This window comes from Carettochelys insculpta, chromosome 2, assembly GCF_033958435.1.
Source record: "Carettochelys insculpta isolate YL-2023 chromosome 2, ASM3395843v1, whole genome shotgun sequence".
Classification (NCBI taxonomy): Eukaryota; Metazoa; Chordata; order Testudines; family Carettochelyidae; genus Carettochelys; species Carettochelys insculpta.
This window is the reverse complement of record NC_134138.1, coordinates 97802483-97821904: the sequence shown is the minus strand read 5'-3', so window position 1 is coordinate 97821904 and position 19422 is coordinate 97802483. Positions and strand designations below refer to the sequence as shown.

Genomic DNA, 19422 nt, shown 5'->3' with positions numbered 1-19422 from the left:
TTTATTGCTGTCATGCCCAAAGTCTCTCATATTCTAACACCAAATAATCCGTCTGACACTGAGTCCTATTCATCTCTAGTTTCTTTTCTATTTCCACTTCTGCTTTGGAGTCCGTTAATGACTGGCTGGTTATTTATACATCTTTGGCTCAACTCAGACGAGAGCTCTTTTTTTTTCTCCCCCCTCCCCTTTTTGTTTTAACCAAAAGTAAGCAAATATTTCATGTTTCATTTAGTGGTCAGAAGTGGAGATTATTATTTATTTGAGACTGATAGTGAAGAAGAGGAGGAGGATGAAAAAAAGGATGATGAAGAACCTCGGAGAAGATCTGCATTCCAGGTACTTCATAGTAATGTTCTTGTCTGATGAAGTTCTGAGAGAGCTAGAGTCAAGACATAGCTATCGCATAGCATAATCTCTCATGGATAAAGTAAACACAGCTTTAATGTTTGAAGCTGATGTAAGGCGTGTTCAATAATGAGTGTTCTTGTCTATTTAAAATGCAATGTTGCCTGAAGGATTGCCAAATTCCTGTAATTCAAGAAAGGACTGTACTTAGTCAAATCTTTATTCACTTGTACATGAAGAGTGTGTGTGTTTTAATTACAGGGGAAGTTTGTACTCCTTTTCTTTCTGCATTATGAAATGTAATTAGTTTTAATCTATTTAATATTACATGGCACCAAATGTTTAGCTTTTAAAAAAAGAAAGCCTACATTTAAATTCTCAAAAATTTGACATTGTTCTTTGTTTTTCCTTCTGTCAAGACCAAAATCCTTATTTTCTATAGTACAGGCTCCTACCTTTAGCTAGGAACTGTGACCATGTAAGGCCTTTGGTCCATGCACACATCTCCAGTTGTGCACAGGAGACCTAAAGACGGATTATGGCTCTTAATACTGTGTATTTTTGTCAGAGAGTTGGGTTGAGGCAGAAAAGTACATTAGCTTTTGAGGAGCTTGTCAGCTGTTTGGTCAGCTTTCCACATTCTGTACAACTTCCATCACTATTTATGTGTGTAACCTTAGCATGATTACTAACAGTAGATTTGCTGTTTTAGACCTTGCTAAATAATAAATTTTAATTGCCATAAAATGTCTTATATTTGCCGTAAGGCCTTACATTTGCCATAAAATGCCTCCAACTATCATCTGTTACGGGATTATACTGTTACCCTTATTAACTTGCTCATTCACTAGTGCACCCATTTATGAATTTAGAAATAATGTTTTCTATACTCATTTTAGTTATTAGGCTAATACAAAAGCTCAGTTGTCTAACTGAAAGTTTACAGCGAAGGGCACACATTGTCTTTTTGTCACATTGTTTTCTATTAATGTAAACTCTTTAATAAAAATTATATAATTACAGTCATATGAAAGATAACTTTTTAATTAATATTTTTCCTTTTTTTCCCTACTAATTACTCTTCCTTTATCCTTCTTTGTAGAGAGCTATTGGGAAATTTGCTTCAGCCATTTTAGCCTTGCCAAAGTCTATCATTAAACTGCCAAAAACTATTCTTCAGTATTTAATTAGAGCAGCAAAGGTACTTGCCATTTCACTAGTGTGCAGCATGTGGCCTCATTACATCATAATCTGGCATAATGAACTCAACGGCCCTTGTCTGCATTTTCCCTCTTGTATGAACTGTCTGAGGAGGTTTTTAGGTGTTAAATGTTACCATGAGAACTATTTAAAGTGCGCAAACGACAATTAGATGTCTGTCTTGTTTTAACTATGATGTCAGAGAGAAAATGCAGATCCAAATTTTGGTTTTCTTTTTATATTAATGCCTAAGGCATAGTAAGAGGGTCACATCCAGTTGCATGCATCTATAACTGTGTGTTTGTCTCTCAGAAAGCTGGTAAGACTTTTAAAGTAAGCTAACAAAACATACATTCTGTTGCAAATTTCTTGTTCTAGCACTTGATTTTCCTGCTCTAAATCATCATAAATTAGATCTGTGCATCCTTAGCATTTTCTTTTGTCTTCCTCGAATATATTTAGCACATTGCAGCCTTTTATAGCACTCCTGGTAATGCACTTCATATACATGACATGATAAAATACTTTAGAATCAGCACTAGATGCGTTATTAATTAACTAGCCCAGCCCAGCCCAGCCCAGCCCATAAGGCTAAAAGTTCTTGCATGTTAAGTGTAGTTGAGTACTTTCAATTCTAAAATAAGATACATATTTACCTGACAGAAGCTGAAATACCGTCATTTAATGTAATTAGAATTATAGTCAATTTATTCATTTCATTTCTTTTCGTCATTCTTCCTTTCCCATACTATCACAGTCCATTCCATCACCTCTGTGCTCTTCTCTGTTTACAGTATGATTGCAAGCTATTCAATGGCAGACTTTGACAGCGCCTTATCTATGGGTACCAAGGTGATATATTAGAACAAATCCTTATTAAAATTGGATAAACATACCTCTAGCTTGTCCTCCATTAGCACACTCTGCTTAAAAAGCAGAGAATCCTCTTTGGTTTTTTTTTTTCGTTTTGTTTTGTTTTGTTTTTTTTTTATGCCAAGACATTTTTCACACTCTCTGCATTGGACAAAGCAGCCTCGTAAAAACAGTGGAGCTTAAGAGATGAGGAAGGAGATCAGCTTCCCTACTGTACCAGATTGGTTCCCCCTTCCAGTTAGTAATTAACTAAGTGAAAGTTTTCCGCGAATAGCACATTGTCTTTTTATCACACATCAGAACCAGTCTGAAGATTTCTTTTTCTGTAAATTCAGTGGCAAGCCCATTTTGTGAAAGTTCTTAAATTGCATTTGGAATATCTAAGCGATTCTGTTCATAAAATAGAAAAAAGCAAAAAAGGGAGCTGATATAATGTCATCTCCTCTAGTGTATGATTCCAGCTTCCCTGAGATTCAGGTGTGTTCATGTTGTGTGCATGCTCGCATTGATCAGCTTTATTGTTCTCCTTGTGCATGAAACCCTGTGCTCCCTGCTTAACAATTTCTGTTGACTAGAAATGATGAATTCCAGTTTCAAATTATTTTAATTTCTAATGAAAATCATAAAAAATAAACACACATCTTTTTTTCTCAAATTGCTATGAAAGTGTATTTAATGTCTTTAGTTCCTGTCTCATGTTGTGTTAGGGTTAAAAAATGACTGCCTTCTTCAGTAATCTTCCCCTACACCCTCGGTAGAGCTATCCAAACTACTGCAACACGGTAATACTACTTAATAAATACTGGACAAACTCCTGCTCACTCACTCAGGGAAATCAGATTAATTTGAATAGGGTGAGCAGGGTTTGGACTGTTAGCTAATTGATCCATGTGAGATCCCATGGACACAGGTAAGTATTATTATTACCATTTTACAGATAGAGACTCTTGAGGCAAAAAGCTCAAGTGACTTACCCAAGCCAACACAAGAAGTTTATTGTCAAAATGAGGATTCAAAACCTGAGGAGTTCCTGGCTCTTAGTTGTAGAATGTTCCTAGACTATTAAACTTCTGTCTGAAATTGTCAGATGAAAAGACAGTCCCATAAAATATATGAAATTTGCCACCATAAGTACTAGTACTAAAATATTAATGGGAATTTTTGCTATTTTAGATTCCTGACCATAACACCTGCTGTTGAAGTTTCTCTTTCAACTGCATCTTACTTTAGTGCTGATAAAATAAAATATAAATTAGAGAGAATTAGGAGAAGTGAGGCATAGTACTGTGTTAAATCCCAAATTTAATTCTCATGACATTAATTTTTGTGGGTTCTTGTGCAACTTGGTTCACCCTCAAGCTTTTGCATATTTGGTTTCACGCTAACAAAATTAGCGCAAGAAGACTCAGCACATTTTCAGGGAAGATGTTTGGACTTTGGTTCAAAATGTTTGCCTAGCCTGGGGATGTAAATGTGATTACGCTAAACAGGGATTTCTGTATGTGGCTCACTTCTCTGTTTACTTTCAAAACATGAAGAACTTTGAAATAAATAAGTGTGTTCCCTCCAGTTCGTTTATCAGGCCTGGATTACTGATCCTAAAACTGCACTTCGACAGAGGCGCAAGGAAAAGAAAAAGTTTGGGAAGCAAGACAAACGAAAGCGAAAAGGATCCGGGGATGGTGTGTATGCTTTTAAATGGTCTTTGGGGGTCCCCTTTAAACAAACATAGCCAAAACTCATTTTCTTTCTGTCCCTGGAGTAGCAGGTAACCATACCATTACAGAGTGGTCTCAGTTCTTTCAGGGAAGTGGCAAGTGTGCTTTGTGGTGTTTCTAATGGTTGGCCACAGAGAGAATTTGTGACCTGAAATGAGTTTACCTTGTGTCTGTACATGGATACACTGTTTACTGTGCTCACCTCTTACAAAGGACAGCTGTAGTGGAGGTCAGAACACAGTGATCCATACTAGAAGAGATTACAAGGGAAAGGGGAATCGTGACTTCCATGGAGCTGTCAGATTAAAGGCTAGGATTCAGATTCAAAGAGCTAGTAGGTAACGAGAAGTTCCAAAAAAAAATATTCAGACACTACAGAGAATGTAGGTCTTCTACTTCGCGGGACAGGATAGCTAATTATTTTATGCCATCAAGAGTGCAGTTGTGTTTAAAGTCTCTTTTGCTTCAGTCTCCACTAAAAAGATTCATCACGACCAGGTTAATGTAACAGCAAGGAGGGAGGATCTCATGCCAAAATAAGGACAGAACAGGTTAAAGAATATTTAGATACCTTGGATGTATGCAGATTAGCTGAGCCTGACAAAATTCATCTTAATGGACTTAAAGAACTAGCTGAAGAATGGGTGAAGTCCCAGAGGACTGGAGAATGACAAACCTAGTACATATCTTTACAATGAGGCACAAAGGGAACCCAGTGAATTATAGATTTGGTTAGCCAAATTTTGACACCTGGGAAGATACTGAAACAAATTAGTAAGCAAGTGATTTGTAAACTGGAGGATAATAAGATTTTTAAGGAAAAGTCAGCATGGATTTGTCAGAAACAAACTGTATCAAGCCAACTTAATGTTCTTCCTTGACGTGGTTATTGGCCTCGTGAATGATTGGGAAGGTGTGGATTTGTAATTTATTTTTATTTTAGTAAGACGTTTGTTAGATAAATTAGGGAAATGTGGTCTAGATGAATTTACTTTAAAATGGGTGCACAATTGGTTGAAAACCCATACTTACCAATTGTTCACTGTGAAACTGGGAGGATATATCCAGTAAGATCTCAGCAGGTCAGTCCTTAGTCCAGTAATAGTCAATATATTTTTTAGTGACTTGGGTTAATTGAGTTTAGAGTACGATTAATAAAATTAGCAAAAATTATAGTGGCTCACAAATTAAATACAAGCAAGTAATGTGATACATTGTCAAACATGACACGTCTACCTCGGAGGTGTATTAACAGGAATGTCCAATGTAAGGTGTGGGGAATTCTTGTTCTACTCTGCTTATGTGACCCCAGCTGGAATAGTATGTCCATTTTTGAGTACCATCCTCTAAAAAAGATATGGGCAAATTTGAGAGGAGAGCAGCAAAAAAGATAAAAGATTTAGAAAACATGACACTCGAAAACAGGATAGGGTTAGGCTTTAAAAAAAAAAAAAAGACTGAAGAGTGACCTGGTAAGTCTAGAAGTATGTTAAGCTCTGTTATAATGTGGATGGGGATCATCTGTTCTGTGTCCACTGAAAGGACAAGAAATAATGGATTTAATCTTCAGGAAGAAAGATTTAGGTTAGGTATTTGGAAAACTTTTTAAGTGTAGTTAAACTCTGGAATAGGGATGTGAAATCCTTGTCGTTGGCTGTTTCTAAGATCTAGTTGGAAAAAACACCTGACAGGGATGATCTAGGTTTACCTGTGCCTACCTCAGTGTTTTGGGCTGTGCTTGATGACCACTGAAGATCCTTTCTAGCCCTGCATTTCCATGACTAACCATCAGACCTCCCAACAGAGGGGGAGGGGAGGGTAAAGGGGGCAATTGCCCAGCCTTTCAAAGGGCCTGGAGCTCCAGCTGCTGTCACTGCTGTTTTGGCACAGAAGGATGAAAGGTCAAGAATTATTTCTCAGTTTTTGTGAAATATATGTTATTGAAGCAGAGTCACATATTTTTGGCAGTAGTTGAAATCACAGTGCATTTGGGAGGCAGGAAAGAAAAAACATTCAAATGTAACATTCTTTTCTTAGCAACACAAAATTGTTTATGTACTCTGGGGTGTTTAGTTTGCAAGTGATTTGCAACTGTTGAGCTTTTGCTGCATTAAAAAAAAAGAAAGAAATACTCGTCAGAAATATTTTTACCAGTGTGTATTAGAAAGAAACATTAATTCTGAAGCAGTTACAGTAGAATTCCCTCTCTCCAGTACCACCTTAATTTCTCTTTTGTCACTGAAGGTACAACAGGTATGAATCACTTCTTTGACACCTCATAAGTATGTACAGTACAAGCTTTATTATACAACATCCCTGGGGAACCAGGGATGCCAGATAATAAAATGTGTTGGTTGTTCAAGCTAGTGGCGGATTGCCCTGCTCTGCTACCTGGCCAGGCAACCAGCCCTGCTCTGCCAGCCCTGGCTGGATAACCGACCCAGGCCAAGTAGCTGGCCTGTGGCATGTCAGTTAACAGGATGTGCTGGTTATCCGGGTGCTAGATAACTGAGTTTTTACTGTATATGATTTTTAATGGCAAGTATCTGAACTATGATGACTGTTCCACTTACACTTAAATGAAACGGCACAAGATGGATTCAAAACAACACTTTTGCTTTGTTTCAGCCAGTTAGGTCCAACTTCATGCTGATTTAATTTGTTTGCTCTCACTCAGCATGGAAGAATTGGAACTTAATGAATTAGAGGCAAAAATACCTTTTTTAAAAAAGCATGTTAGCTGGTTAGAGTTTCTAGAAGATTAACAAGCCCGCTTTTAACACTAGATCTTCAGCAAATGCAAACAGGTATAACTCAGTTGAAATCTATGCTACTGTACTGAATTACAGTAAGCCCTCAATTTCATGGATTAATAGGGGGAATGGGTTGTCTCTTAATGTCAAAAGTTTGTTAAATACAAAGCTGTAAGACTGGAGGCACCTTGAAAGGCGCAACAGGGAGTGCTTCTTCCAAGACCTGCGAGGAATTCAGTGGTCTCGGGAGAGAGCTTGGCAGTGAGCTCTTTGCGCTGTTTACACATGAACTGCTCATCACCTACCCAAGGGTCGGCACTCCCACAAAAACTAAATTTCCCCTGACTGGGTGTGCCTCTTCCCAGGGCTCTGGCTGGCAGGATGCCCTCCTCCAGCCCCAGCGGTCCCAGACGCTCCTCCAGACCAGTGGCCCGAGCTGCTCCAGTGGCTCCTTCAGCCCCAGTAGCTTCTACAGCCCCAGCCACGGTGGCAGCTCCTCTGGCCCTTGTAGCTCCAGCAGCTCTGGTGAGTCACCAGTATTTATTTCCAGGTGAAGGTGATGGGCAGTGTCCGTTATATCCGAAGTCTGTTAAATCAGGGTCCATTAAAATGGAGGATTTACTGTACACCGTCTAAGGATCTGGCTGTTAAAGGTAATTGATCATCAAAATGTCCTCACAAAAAATAAAACAACATCATTCATGGACCAGCTCCAACTGTGTTGTTAGAAGGTTTCCCCCACTTAGATCCCATGGTATCTGGAGAAACCTGTTCTGCAAAAACAGGATGGATGAAAGCATTTTTTTAATAATCATGAAACCTTTTTGTTCTAGTGGGATTTACATGTAAACTTTGGTGGGAAAGGCTTTTACTCATAGCTTAAATTTTAATTTGGCAGGAGCTATTGATGTAGAACATGAAGAGAGAGAAGAGGAACCTGTCAAAAAGAAATCAGATGGACCAGGTATGCTGGCAGAAGAAAGGCTGCACTAGCGTTGTACTGTAGTTGTGATTGTGGGGATAAAGGGCATTACGGCATGGTCAGTGCGTTAAGTGACCCAAAGACATCACACAAGCAATGAGATTCTCTCATGCTTTTGTCTGTTTAATCAGAATCATAATTGACTCTAGTCTAGCAAAATACAGCTCTATTCCTTCATGGACTCACAGAAGCTAGAAATAATGATACTAAATCATTCAGTCCACCTCCCTGACAGTTCAAAAGTGTTCTCACTTTCATGTGTTTTATCCAGAAGTTTTAAAAATCCCAACAGAGGTCTTTCATGATAGAAACAAATGCAGGTTGAACCTCTCTCATCCAGCTCCACTGTGTCAGTATGAGAGCTCATGCTGAGAAGCTTTGTAACAGTCTCACTATCCAGTATCACTGGACTATGACTATGACTGGTGCCAGGCGAGAGAATTTGCTGGACAACAGGTCGGTATTTTATAGCAGCATTACCAACACTTCCACTGCTTACCGGGCTCTTAGGGGTAAATTACAGGTAAATAACAGCACAGAACACTGACAGCCAGGACTGGTGGCTGGAAACAAACTTTATGGGACCATGGGAAACTTGGGAAGTGGTCACTCAAATGATGCCACACTATGAAGGTTGCTGGATGAGAGAGTTCCAGATTAGAGCAGTTCAACTTGTAGCGTCATGCTCTTTCCCAGCATATGTACACAGAATCAATCTTTGTGTAGTCAGCTGGCCATGAATATACATGCATTATAAATTTGTGTACTGTATTATGTCTGTCCAGCTTCCATTCAAGTCAGTGCCAAACTTCTGTTGACTTTCATGGTGCGGTATCAGGCCTTCAAACTTTAAGGCCGAGAGAGCCAAGACCATGTATTTTATTATGCATCGTGTGCTACTGAGCACACAATTCTGTCTCATTTAGGAGCTAGTTCTGCAAAATGTTGACTGTCTCCTGTAAATCCCAATGATTTTAATTCCCAGTGAAACTTGAGAGCACTCAGCACCTCACAAGTGTCAGTCAACATCTTGGAGGATTCTGCCGAGTAATGACAAGCTCTGGTGAGGGGCTTTCCCACTTAGGAAATTAATACAGCTATGCCAAAGCCTAAAACTAACGATATGTGGGTCAGATCCTCAAGATTGGCTCTTTGGTTTCAGGGGGAGTGAGTAGAAGAAACCTTGCTTCTTCAGGCTAGCCTTGGCCTGTTCTCACCTACTGTAGTATGGCTTTCTCTTTTAGGGCTATTTATCCTCTGTATTTATAACTGAAAGGGCTCTCTGCTCTCCAGCAAAATTCGTACCACAAGTAGGACCATAAAGTTGCAGAGGTCACAATCATGAAATACCTTGTTCCTTTTCCACAATATCAGCGCTTCTCAAAAGAAGGAACATTTCTTACTTTCTTCAGTCTTTTACTTTCTAATGGTGTAACTGCTTCAGCTAGCATACGGAGATGATTTTCAGTGGGTGTGGATGGCCTAATGAGGATTGAGAAAAGCAAAAAATGGTGCTATTTGGATTATTATTCTGTTTGATTGGAACAAGCATGTAGCATCTTTCATGTTTTATTTTAAATATTTCATCCACCCCTAGATAAAAGTAATTGGATAAAGTGTTACAAAACCTGGAGGAAGAATTATTTGAAAGGTGTATTCTATTTAACAACTTTGGACTAAACTGGCAGGCACCCTGCTACCCCCACTGAAGTCTGCAGGGGCAGCAAACGTTCATTCTGTCTCAGTATTTGACCTTTTGACATAAGAGTCACTCAAGAAAATAAATCGATTGGTTTTTTTTCAGAAGTGACAGAACAACCACAGAGTCATTAAAAATTCATACTAAATCACCTCCAACCCGAGAAGAAAATGACCTTCTAGATTAGATTGGAAGTCATTGGCCAAGCATCTCAGTGATACTGTAAGATATCTATAATGGCTGAACAGTAAAATAAACGTGTTTGTAGGTAAGCAGAGATTTGCAACCCAATTAATTTCAACAGTGCAAATGGAACCCCATCAAATGGGTGGGTCATCTGTACAATATACACCTGCATATATGTTCTTTGTGTGTTTCTGAGAGAAAGAGAGAGACATTTTCTTTTAAACTGTGCCTGAGTTCATCTGAAGTCATAGGTGCTGTCCTGGAGTTGCCTGTAGGTGCTTGACACCAGCTCCACTCCAGGCCCTGCCTCTGCTCCACCCCTTCCTCCAAACCCTGCGCCTGCTCCACTAGTTCCACCTCCTCCCCCGAGCATACACCAGCCTTGCTGCTCCGCCTCCCTCTCTCCTCAGCACCCTCTTGATGCCTCTGTACAGCTGACCCATCATAAGTGGGAGGCACTGGGGGAGGTGGGAAGAAGCTGATTGGAAGAGCAGCCACTGGGTTTTTTTCCTCCAGCTCTGGAGCACTCACAGAGCTGACATCTGTGTCTGAAGTTTAGAGAAACTATAGTGTTTGTTGGAACAAAAGATAAACTTTAACTTTCGTGACAAGATTTTTAGTCAGCCCAATGAGTACCTGAAAGTCCGTAGGAATAGCGTGTCAGTTAAGGGATTATACAATCCCTTAAATAATACAGAAAAGCACTAGAGTGAAAAGAGCAATTGGATGATGATAATACAAAAAATGCTGGGGGGACAGGACTGGGGGTGTGTCAATGTAATCATTCAACTTTAGGGTGGCTCTTCTGGTTTTAATATTGCTAGATATCTACTACATATTGCTTTGTTAATGTAAAACTTTTGCATGCCTTGTAAAACACAAGCGATTCACACCCCATAAGAGCCAAGCAGCATAGTTCAGTGATACTGGATAGTGAGACCGTTACGAAGCTTCTCAACATCAGAGCTCTAATGCTGACATGGGTCCACTCCAAAATACATGACACAACCATTTTTGCTGCATATTGCAGATTCATCCACTAAGTCAGCACTGGATACATATTTCTTGTTCTTTCAGATTTGGAAACCATAAGATTAAGGGCTAGATGTTGGTTTGAAAAGGGGATTTCAGCAATTTTGTGTAGCACATAATGCACTGTCAGACTATGAGAGGGAGGGATGGAGATGGCTTACAAATGGTGGCATGATTTTATAAACCCCTAAATACCAAGAGGAGAAACTACTCGTATGAGAAGTACAGTTGGGATTTGGTAACGCCAACAGTACTATTTAGCTCAGTAAGTACTCCTCAGTCTGAGTTTGATGAATTGAACCCTCAAAAAGAAATCTAAGTGAAACAACTGTTGTGTATTTAGATACAGTGATTGTTACGCACCACTCCTTGCAAAATTATCCTTGCAAGTTAAATATATATGTAAGCTTTCAGCTCAGGTAGCAACTTGAGGAGAAATCAACTAACCACACAGTAAGGGACTATGTGAGCAAGGGTGGGATCAAAAATAACAGCTCAGGCCAGTGAGGTACAGGGATGAAAGGAGAACTTGCTAAGAGAAATTCCCTTTGGACAAAAAAAAATCGGTGTGCTGAATGGACAAATAAATCACCCAGTTCTACAAGGTGCTGAGTGCCAACAACTTCCACTGATCTCCTGGAGCTGTGTGTGTCTGCACATCCCAGGAGAAATTTAGCCCTTAGGACTTTTCTTTGCAAAAACCCTTACATACTTGAAGAGGTCCTTTGAAGCTGATTCATGTGACTAGCAGGGTCAACCTTTTAGAGAGTGAAAGGCATGCCCACAGATGGGGAAACAGGCAAAGAGGGCAGTTGAGTTCAAAAGATTGGGGGAATTCCTGACCACTGCTACCACTCCCACAGTAGTGGGGATGGTCAGAGCCCTGGGTCCTTTAAATTACTGTTTGAGCACTGCGCAGCCCACTCCGGGCAGCTCTGAGTGATTGGGGGCTCTGGCGCTATGTTCCAGGTAGCGCTGAGGCCTGGCTGTCCCAGCGTTGCCCTTTCTGCCCCAGGCCATGCCCCTTTGGGGAGCACCATACCAGCTCCCCCACACTTTAGCCAGGGGCCAGCATGTTTGTGGGCCCCCCTCCTGGAAAAGGGCATTCCAAGATTACATACACTAGCCATCTAGGCAGGCCATGTCTACACGGAACACTCAGGAAAGGTCAGGCGAATTGACTGATGCGAATGTACATAAATGTAAATAGTGTTAAACCCTTCAGATTAAATTACAGCAAACTAAAGCCATGTTACTCCTGTATGAGAGCAGCCATACTGGGAGGGTTGGGGAAGTTATCGGGGTGTTAATACATATTAATATATGCACATTAACTTCACACCTTTCATAAATTCGCTTTGTTTCCTGAACATCCACATGTAATCATGACCATAGACAGATAAGAAAATAACACCAACAAACCCTGTGGCTTCCAGCCATTTCCAGACATTCCCCTAGCTGATACAGAAAAGTCTTGAAACCTGGATTATAAGATTTAAAAATTGAACAAGCTCTTGCAAAGGGTCAGACCAGAATCATAATTTGAACAGCAGAAGTCTGTCTGTATTAACTCTATAACTTTTCCTCTCTTTCAGATAATATCATCAAAAGAATATTTAATATTTTGAAATTCACCTGGGTCCTTTTCCTGGCAACACTAGATAGTTTTACAGCTTGGCTCAATTCCATTTCAAGAGAACACATTGATATCTCTACCGTGCTGAGAATTGAGAGATGTATGCTGACCAGGGAAATTAAAAAGGTAACATGCTTTGTACTTTACTTTTGCTCATGCCATATGCATCATAGTGATAAATGAGAAGTTTATCTTTTCAATTTAATTAGAGGCAGTGTCCTAGAGATGGAAATTTGTAAACTTCTCACTTAAACATGCTTTAGAACTACAGTAAACGCTTTCATTTTTGGCATTCTATCATCCGGAACTCTCAAATAACTGACATTTTAACCATAAGTAAATTTTAGTTCCATTTTCCATAAGTAGAGTATGTTAAAGCAAATACAAATAAATGCAGTAGAAGTTTACAGTGTACAATACTATTGTTGTTGGTAAGTAAAGTACTCAGCATACATTTTTGTTTGTTTCTTAATGTGTAATCTTGTTTCTTTTTTTAGTGGTATGCATTGCTACGTATATTTTTCTATTGTCCAGAATATTTGAATATCCAGCAGCATGGGGTCCTGGGGCTGCTGGATATAAGAGTTTACTGTAGTATGAATTCTGTATCCCTCTGTTGTGTTCTACTCAAAACAAAAACAGATCTATCTCTAGAACTGTGGCTCTGAGCAGATGTGTTGGAACTAGGGTGCTGCAGCACCCCGACTGGAAGCAGTTTCCATCGTATACAGGATCTACATTTTGATTCAATGGGTGTCAAAACCCCACTCTGTGTAAATAGTTCCATCAGTCGGTCTGTGAACCGAAAGCAAAACCAAATGTGCTCAGGAATTTCATGCTGAAACTCTGGTTTTTAGCAGACATTCAGAAATAACATCAGGAGAGAAGAGGGCATAGCACTGTTCATAATTGCTCAAGAATTCAGCTCAGTCTGGATATAATATAATGTATGGAGATACACCTATCTCACAGAACAGGGTGGGACCTCGAGAGGTTGTCCAGTCCAGTCCCTACACTCACAGCAGGACCTAAGACCTCTAGATGGCCCCTCAAGGACTGAGCTCACAACCTTGGGTTTAGCAAGCCAATGCTTTAACCATTGAACTACCTCTCCCCGCTTTTGTAGTCCCCTGCACTCACAGCAGGACCTATTACCCATCTCTGATGTTTTTTTTTTTAAATCTAACCTGTCCCAGAGCCTCAAAAGGCCCCTTCAAAGATTGAACTCAGAAGACTATGTTTACAAGGCCAATGCACTAACCACTGAGCTATCCCTCCCCCCATCTGCTCAGACCCTTAGAAATGCAGCTCCCATCAGGCATGTGTTAGTGATCATATAAATTTATTATAGTCACTCTTCTATGTACATTTAAAACATATAGGCTATGCCAACACTAGAAGCATCTGTTGACAGAAGTTACTGTTGACAGGGAAATCTTGACAGAAACTCTGTCAACAGATTGCATCTACGCACAACTTGCTCTGTCGACAGAGAACTGCCAGACTGCACTGCCCTCGGGTGCCAGAAAGTGGAATGGCGGCTCTCAAAAGAGGGCTGCCTGGCAACCGGAAGCCCTCTCTGGTGACAGAAGTGTCTACATTGCACTTCTGCTGTAGACAGTATTCTGTCAACAGATTGTTATGCCTCAAAATTTTGAGGGATAATATTGTTGAGGCAAATAAGAACATAAGAACGGCCATACTGGGTCAGACCAAAGGTCCATCCAGCCCAGCATCCCATCTGCCAACGGTGGCCAATGCCAGGTGCCCCAGAGAAGGAGAACAGAAAACAATGATCAAGTGATTTATCTCCTGCCATCCATCTCCTGCCCTTGTTCAGAAGGCTAGGGCACCATACTTTATCCCTGGCTAATAGCCATTTATGGACCTAACCTGCAAAAATTTATCAAGCTCTTTTTTAAACCCTAATAGAGTCCTGGCCTTCACAGCCTCCTTGGGCAAGGAGTTCCACAGGTTGACTGTGCGCTGTGTGAAGAAAAATTTCCTTTTATTAGTTTTGAACCTACTACCCATCAATTTCATTTGGTGTCCCCTAGTTCTTGTATTATGGGAAAAGGTAAATAATTTTTCTATATTCACTTTCTCCACACCATTCATGATTTTATATACCTCTATCATATCGCCCCTCAATCGCCTCTTTTCCAGACTGAAAAGTCCCAGTCTCTCTAGCCTCTCCCCATATGGGACCCGTTCCAAGCCCCTAATCATCTTAGTCGCCCTTTTCTGAACCTTTTCTAATGCCAATATATCTTTTTTGAGGTGAGGAGAGGGTTTTGAGGTGAGGAGTTCTGTCGAGACTCTGTCAACAGAATGCGTTACTTTTGAAGATGCTCCCTGAGTTATGTTGACAAAGGCCCCTTCTGTCAACAAAACTCTCTAGCATAGACCCAACCATAATGCTTTTTCTGTCACAGACATTCATCTTTATTATGGTCCTATGAAAAAGATACAATGCTGATTTTATGCCTTTATACATATTTAAAAGGAAAGGGTTTAACCTCACAGACACTGGATTATAATTTCACTGCAGAAGCACTGATGAATTTAAAAAATTAACTTCACAAAAACTTTTGGTTAAAGTGTGTTTCTTTATTATCAAAATTTCAAGTTTAGGAAGGTTTTTTAATTAATTTATTTATTTTTATAATTTAGAGGGAGAGGACTGACATTTGAGCAAGTAAGAATTAGAGGAGCAGGCCAACATATTTTCATATAGTTTATAATCAATTGCATTACTGAAGTAAGAAAATCTGCGCATAAAGTCTTAATAAATCTCAGAAAAATGACTATGCAATATAGTCAACTTCGTATTCAAGGTGAGAGGGATAGCTGCGTTAGTGTGTATCTGCAAAAACAACAAGAAGTCCTGCGGCATCTGCTGATAGGAATAAGGGGATTTTGAAGTTGGCGGGGTCCTTTTGAAAAGGACCCCCATATGGACAAGTCACTCGGCAGTGAAACGCGGCAATTTTGAAGAGCAGACGGCGGCAGCATGCTAATGAGGCACTGAATGTTTTTCAGTGCCTCATTAGTAATCTTCAAAATGTCCATTAGCATGGCCATGTCAAAGATTTGTGCTAATATAGACGTAGCCTCTATGGGGACAGTTTTATGAACAATTCTTACCTCATTTACAACTTTGCAAATCTGGGGTAACGCCAGTATTTACTCCATATTATGCCTTGGCAAATGAGATCAGAATCCACTTGTCTGAAATAGGCTTGAGGAAATTGTGGTTCTTCCCAGTTTGTTGTTTGCAAAGACTCGTGCTGCAGCCAAATAAATGAAGAAACTCAATCTCATACAACATAATTGCCTTAGAGTATAGTTCTTCTCTCTCTCTTAGGGGAATGTTCCAACTCGGGAGAGCATCCATATGTATTACCAGAATCATATGATGAAGCTTTCTAGGGAATCAGGACTGGACACAATTGATGAAAATCCTGGTCAAGCTTCCAGTTTACAGGCATCTGACAGGATGGACAGTCTGGATTCAGCTGCTTCTCGTGACAGTATTTCCAGGTATTTTGCTGTAAAAGCTAAACACTTGTTTTAGAATATATTGGAAAACCACATGGTAGAAATTATTTTAGGAAATTTTTGCATAATGTTAGGTTTCACATCTGAAGCTGAAGGACCCTTTGATTTGTCAGGTGTATGCATCTCTACACATCAAATAAAAGATTATCAGTTTGACAGACCCATGTTTCCCTCTGTGCAAAAGTGTACAAAGCGAGCACATTAATTCTCATTCTTCCAACTCCCACAACAGCCCCACTACCTTGGCTAGTCTTCAGGACCTCAGTGGAGTGGAAAATGGGCAAAGACTGTAGAGCAGAACTGCAGGAAGGTAGACAAAGCCAGGAATCTGAACTGATCCCGGTCCCTAATCTCACGGGGCAGCTACATGGAAGATTCCTGTCCATACACTACTGTAGGAGCAGTTGCTGTGCTGTCTTTGGCTTAGTGCTCTCAGTTGTGGTCTGTGACTCTGTGGAGGGAGTCACTGAATCTCGTTCATGTTAGTGCTGCCTCAAGCACCATTCTCTTTCCATTTTGTCTAGAGGGGGTCAGGGGAGCATACTCCTTAGTGCAGCTCCCATCTTACCCTTGTTCTCAGTCTTTTTCCTGCACAGCCAAGGGGTTGCCTGGATATTTTGCACAGGCAACATGACGACCAAGCTCTGTGAGGAGCATCTGCCTGAGCTAATTTTTGTCTATATGTTAATGCCAAATGACAACCTTCTATTGGGGTTTTTGAACTATCTTATAAAAAGTGAATAACCAGAGGACAACTTACGGTGTTTTACTTTGATTGGGAGAAAAGGCACTGATAAAGGAATTCCATTACTAATTACAAGTATTTTGTTCTGGATGGCAAAATTACCGTTTCCTGTGTATAGGCTGAATAAAAGGACTTCATACTGGGAAACTACTTGTGTCTGAGGAAATATAATTTTCCCTCACAAGACAAAGGCAGGGCAGGGTGCTCTGGGAGTGCCACTCTGCTGCTTTCCTCCATCCCTCTTGCAGTGTGCCCCTAGATAAGTGCAGTTTGGGGGCCCCTATCTATGTCCCCACCATTTACTTGACTGACCCACCTTCCCTTGCCACACTTCCCCAGAGAGAGATGCTGCACAGTTCAGAGCGTTAGATCATCCTTGCTGTTTCACACCTGCACAGACTCACCTCTCCACTTCCCCATTGTTGCAAGAACATCTTGTTTTCTTTGTGTCCAGTGGTTTTGTTTACCTTTTGCAGCCTGCAGAAGTTGTTAAATAGCGTCTTAAGGGGAGGGGAAAACCTCTCGACAATCAGATAGTTGCTTTCCACGGTTTCTTCTCTGAAGCGTGCCAGTAGCTTCTCACTCTTGAAAGCCCCCGCCACCCCCACCCTGCAAACTCAGTTGCTTGTACGTACAGTAACTCTGCTCAGCTTTTACTGATGACATATGGTAAGAGGTTAACCAGCTTTCAGAGTTTATTCAAACATAAGTGTAACTGGATTCTGAACGCTTATCTGAAATAAAAATGTGTAAGCAATGTGCATAAACAAAACACCTTTACAGTGCCCTAGCGTTTTTCCCCAGGCAGTTTTTTTTTTTTGGGTGGGGGGGGAGGCAACACCACCCAGGGTCAATGCTGGCACTTGGAAGACATTCATAGTTTACTGCAGTTTAATTGTCAAAATTCATTATTTCATGGAATAATAAAGCCAGCACACATTTCCTCATGACTAACTACCAGCAAAAGTGGCACCTGGCTGTGTTGTCTGAAAAATCTCTGAAGTCAAACTGTATCGGGAAAACATCATTCAGCCAAATGCTGCTCTCACCTAAATGCAAGATCCATTCTCTTCTCTTTGAGTCTCACTTGGATAGCTGAGAAGTAGAATTTGGCTCTCAGGATTTATCTGCTCATTGAAAGAGACAATATTTATAGGTACAAGGTCATTTTAATTAAATAATATTTCAGTCGCATTACCTAATATGTACTGAACTGGCCTATGGTAAAAATTGAAATCAGCTGTTGAGCAGTGTTTACTGGCAATGTGGCCGTACTAGATGGAGTGCTGACAACTATGAAAGTCAAATGTTGGGGAGGTTAATTGTGTTTTATAAAAGGAAGTCATTTGCCAAACTCAATTACAAAAAATTATATAAATCTTGTAAATTCAATACTTGAGTTCAGTCTCTTGTTAAATTGTATCCACTGTTGAGATCCAGTCCATTGTTGATAGAATAATCTCTTTTCCTCTTGCCTGCACCACCCCACTTTTGAGTGACACCTCGCTTGCTCCTTTCAAACCTTTAGACTTTGGTGGTGATCCTGAACCAAAGCTGAGCAAAAAGATAAGCCATAATACTTGTTTTTACAGTTGTTATGTACACACTAATATAATCTTTGGAAAGAAGCACTGTGTTCTCCCAAATAAGATGCACAAGGTCACATTAACAAATGAGCGATACTGTTGTCACAATTGATCCTCTGATCTCAAATGCTTTCCTGGAAATAGATATTTGCATGGTTTTGTACCAGTAGTGTTTGTGGAGTGTGGGCATCTGCTATCTCACTAATGACCTCTAAATGGAGGAAGCAATAACCAGCTACTTAGATGTAATGACAAATCTTCTGTCTGTTTATAAAAGCACCCTTGCCTGTCTCTTCCTGGGATTACGAAGAGGCCTCATGAGCTGTTTTAGCACTACAAAGTGCTACAGACCACAAATGAATGGTACTTTGCATTGCCCAAACAGTGAGGGAACTTCATCTCAAAAATCTCTTTCAAAGTCTTGTCAGAGTTTGCATCAATCCCTGCTCGTCCCAGGCCTGTCAGCTGGGGGAGAGAAGACAAAAAGGGCATTTGCCCTGAGGCCTGGCAATTCAAAGGGGCCTGGGGCTCCCCACTGCTGTTGCAACAGAAGCAGTGGCTGGAGCCATGGAGCGCTGGAGTGCTACGACAGGCGCTTTGGGTGGCTCTGAGGGCTCAGGAGTAGAGGCCAGTGATGTGGTCTGGGCAGGCTGAGGGCCTCACTGGTATTTCCAGCCCCACACCTTTCAACCCAAGGTCCTGACCCACTTCTGAGGTCACGGAGTTGGGCCCCACACATACCTTGCCTGGGGGCCCATGAAAGCTGTCACATGGGACCCCAGCTAGTCCTGTCAACAAGATTGCTTCTTAAAACGTGTCCATATTGCCTAATTGTAGGGTCAGTTCTGTTCCATTTGAAGTGAATGGCAAAATACCAATTGACATCTTTAAGAATTAATTTGGGCCTTATACTTAATGTCCTGTTATACATAAATCCATGATTTTTGTGAAACCCACTGTTACGTGTATATTATTTCCCTATTAGCCAACAAACTTTCTTTCCTACTGGACCTTTTCACTTCTGTTGAATCTGATTTGAATTATATTTTTAACTGTTATGTCAGTTCATTTCCAAGCCTCAGAATGACTGCAAGTAATCCCTG

General features: G+C 40.5%; 1 protein-coding gene across 3 annotated transcripts in view; it reads left to right on the top strand.

The window, feature by feature from the left end:
- The window catches only part of PIEZO2 (piezo type mechanosensitive ion channel component 2), a 443043-nt gene that overhangs the window by 386779 nt on the left and 36842 nt on the right, over positions 1 to 19422 (top strand). For 2 of the 3 annotated variants that reach the window (XM_074987458.1, XM_074987459.1), the window contains exons 32-36: positions 236 to 339; positions 3992 to 4103; positions 7791 to 7856; positions 12387 to 12553; positions 15795 to 15970. In XM_074987458.1, the coding sequence (XP_074843559.1) occupies positions 236 to 339; positions 3992 to 4103; positions 7791 to 7856; positions 12387 to 12553; positions 15795 to 15970 (625 nt within the window). Of the gene's footprint in view, positions 1 to 235; positions 340 to 1450; positions 1550 to 3991; positions 4104 to 7790; positions 7857 to 12386; positions 12554 to 15794; positions 15971 to 19422 lie in introns of all 3 variants that reach the window. The other variant, XM_074987460.1, reaches the window with a different exon arrangement.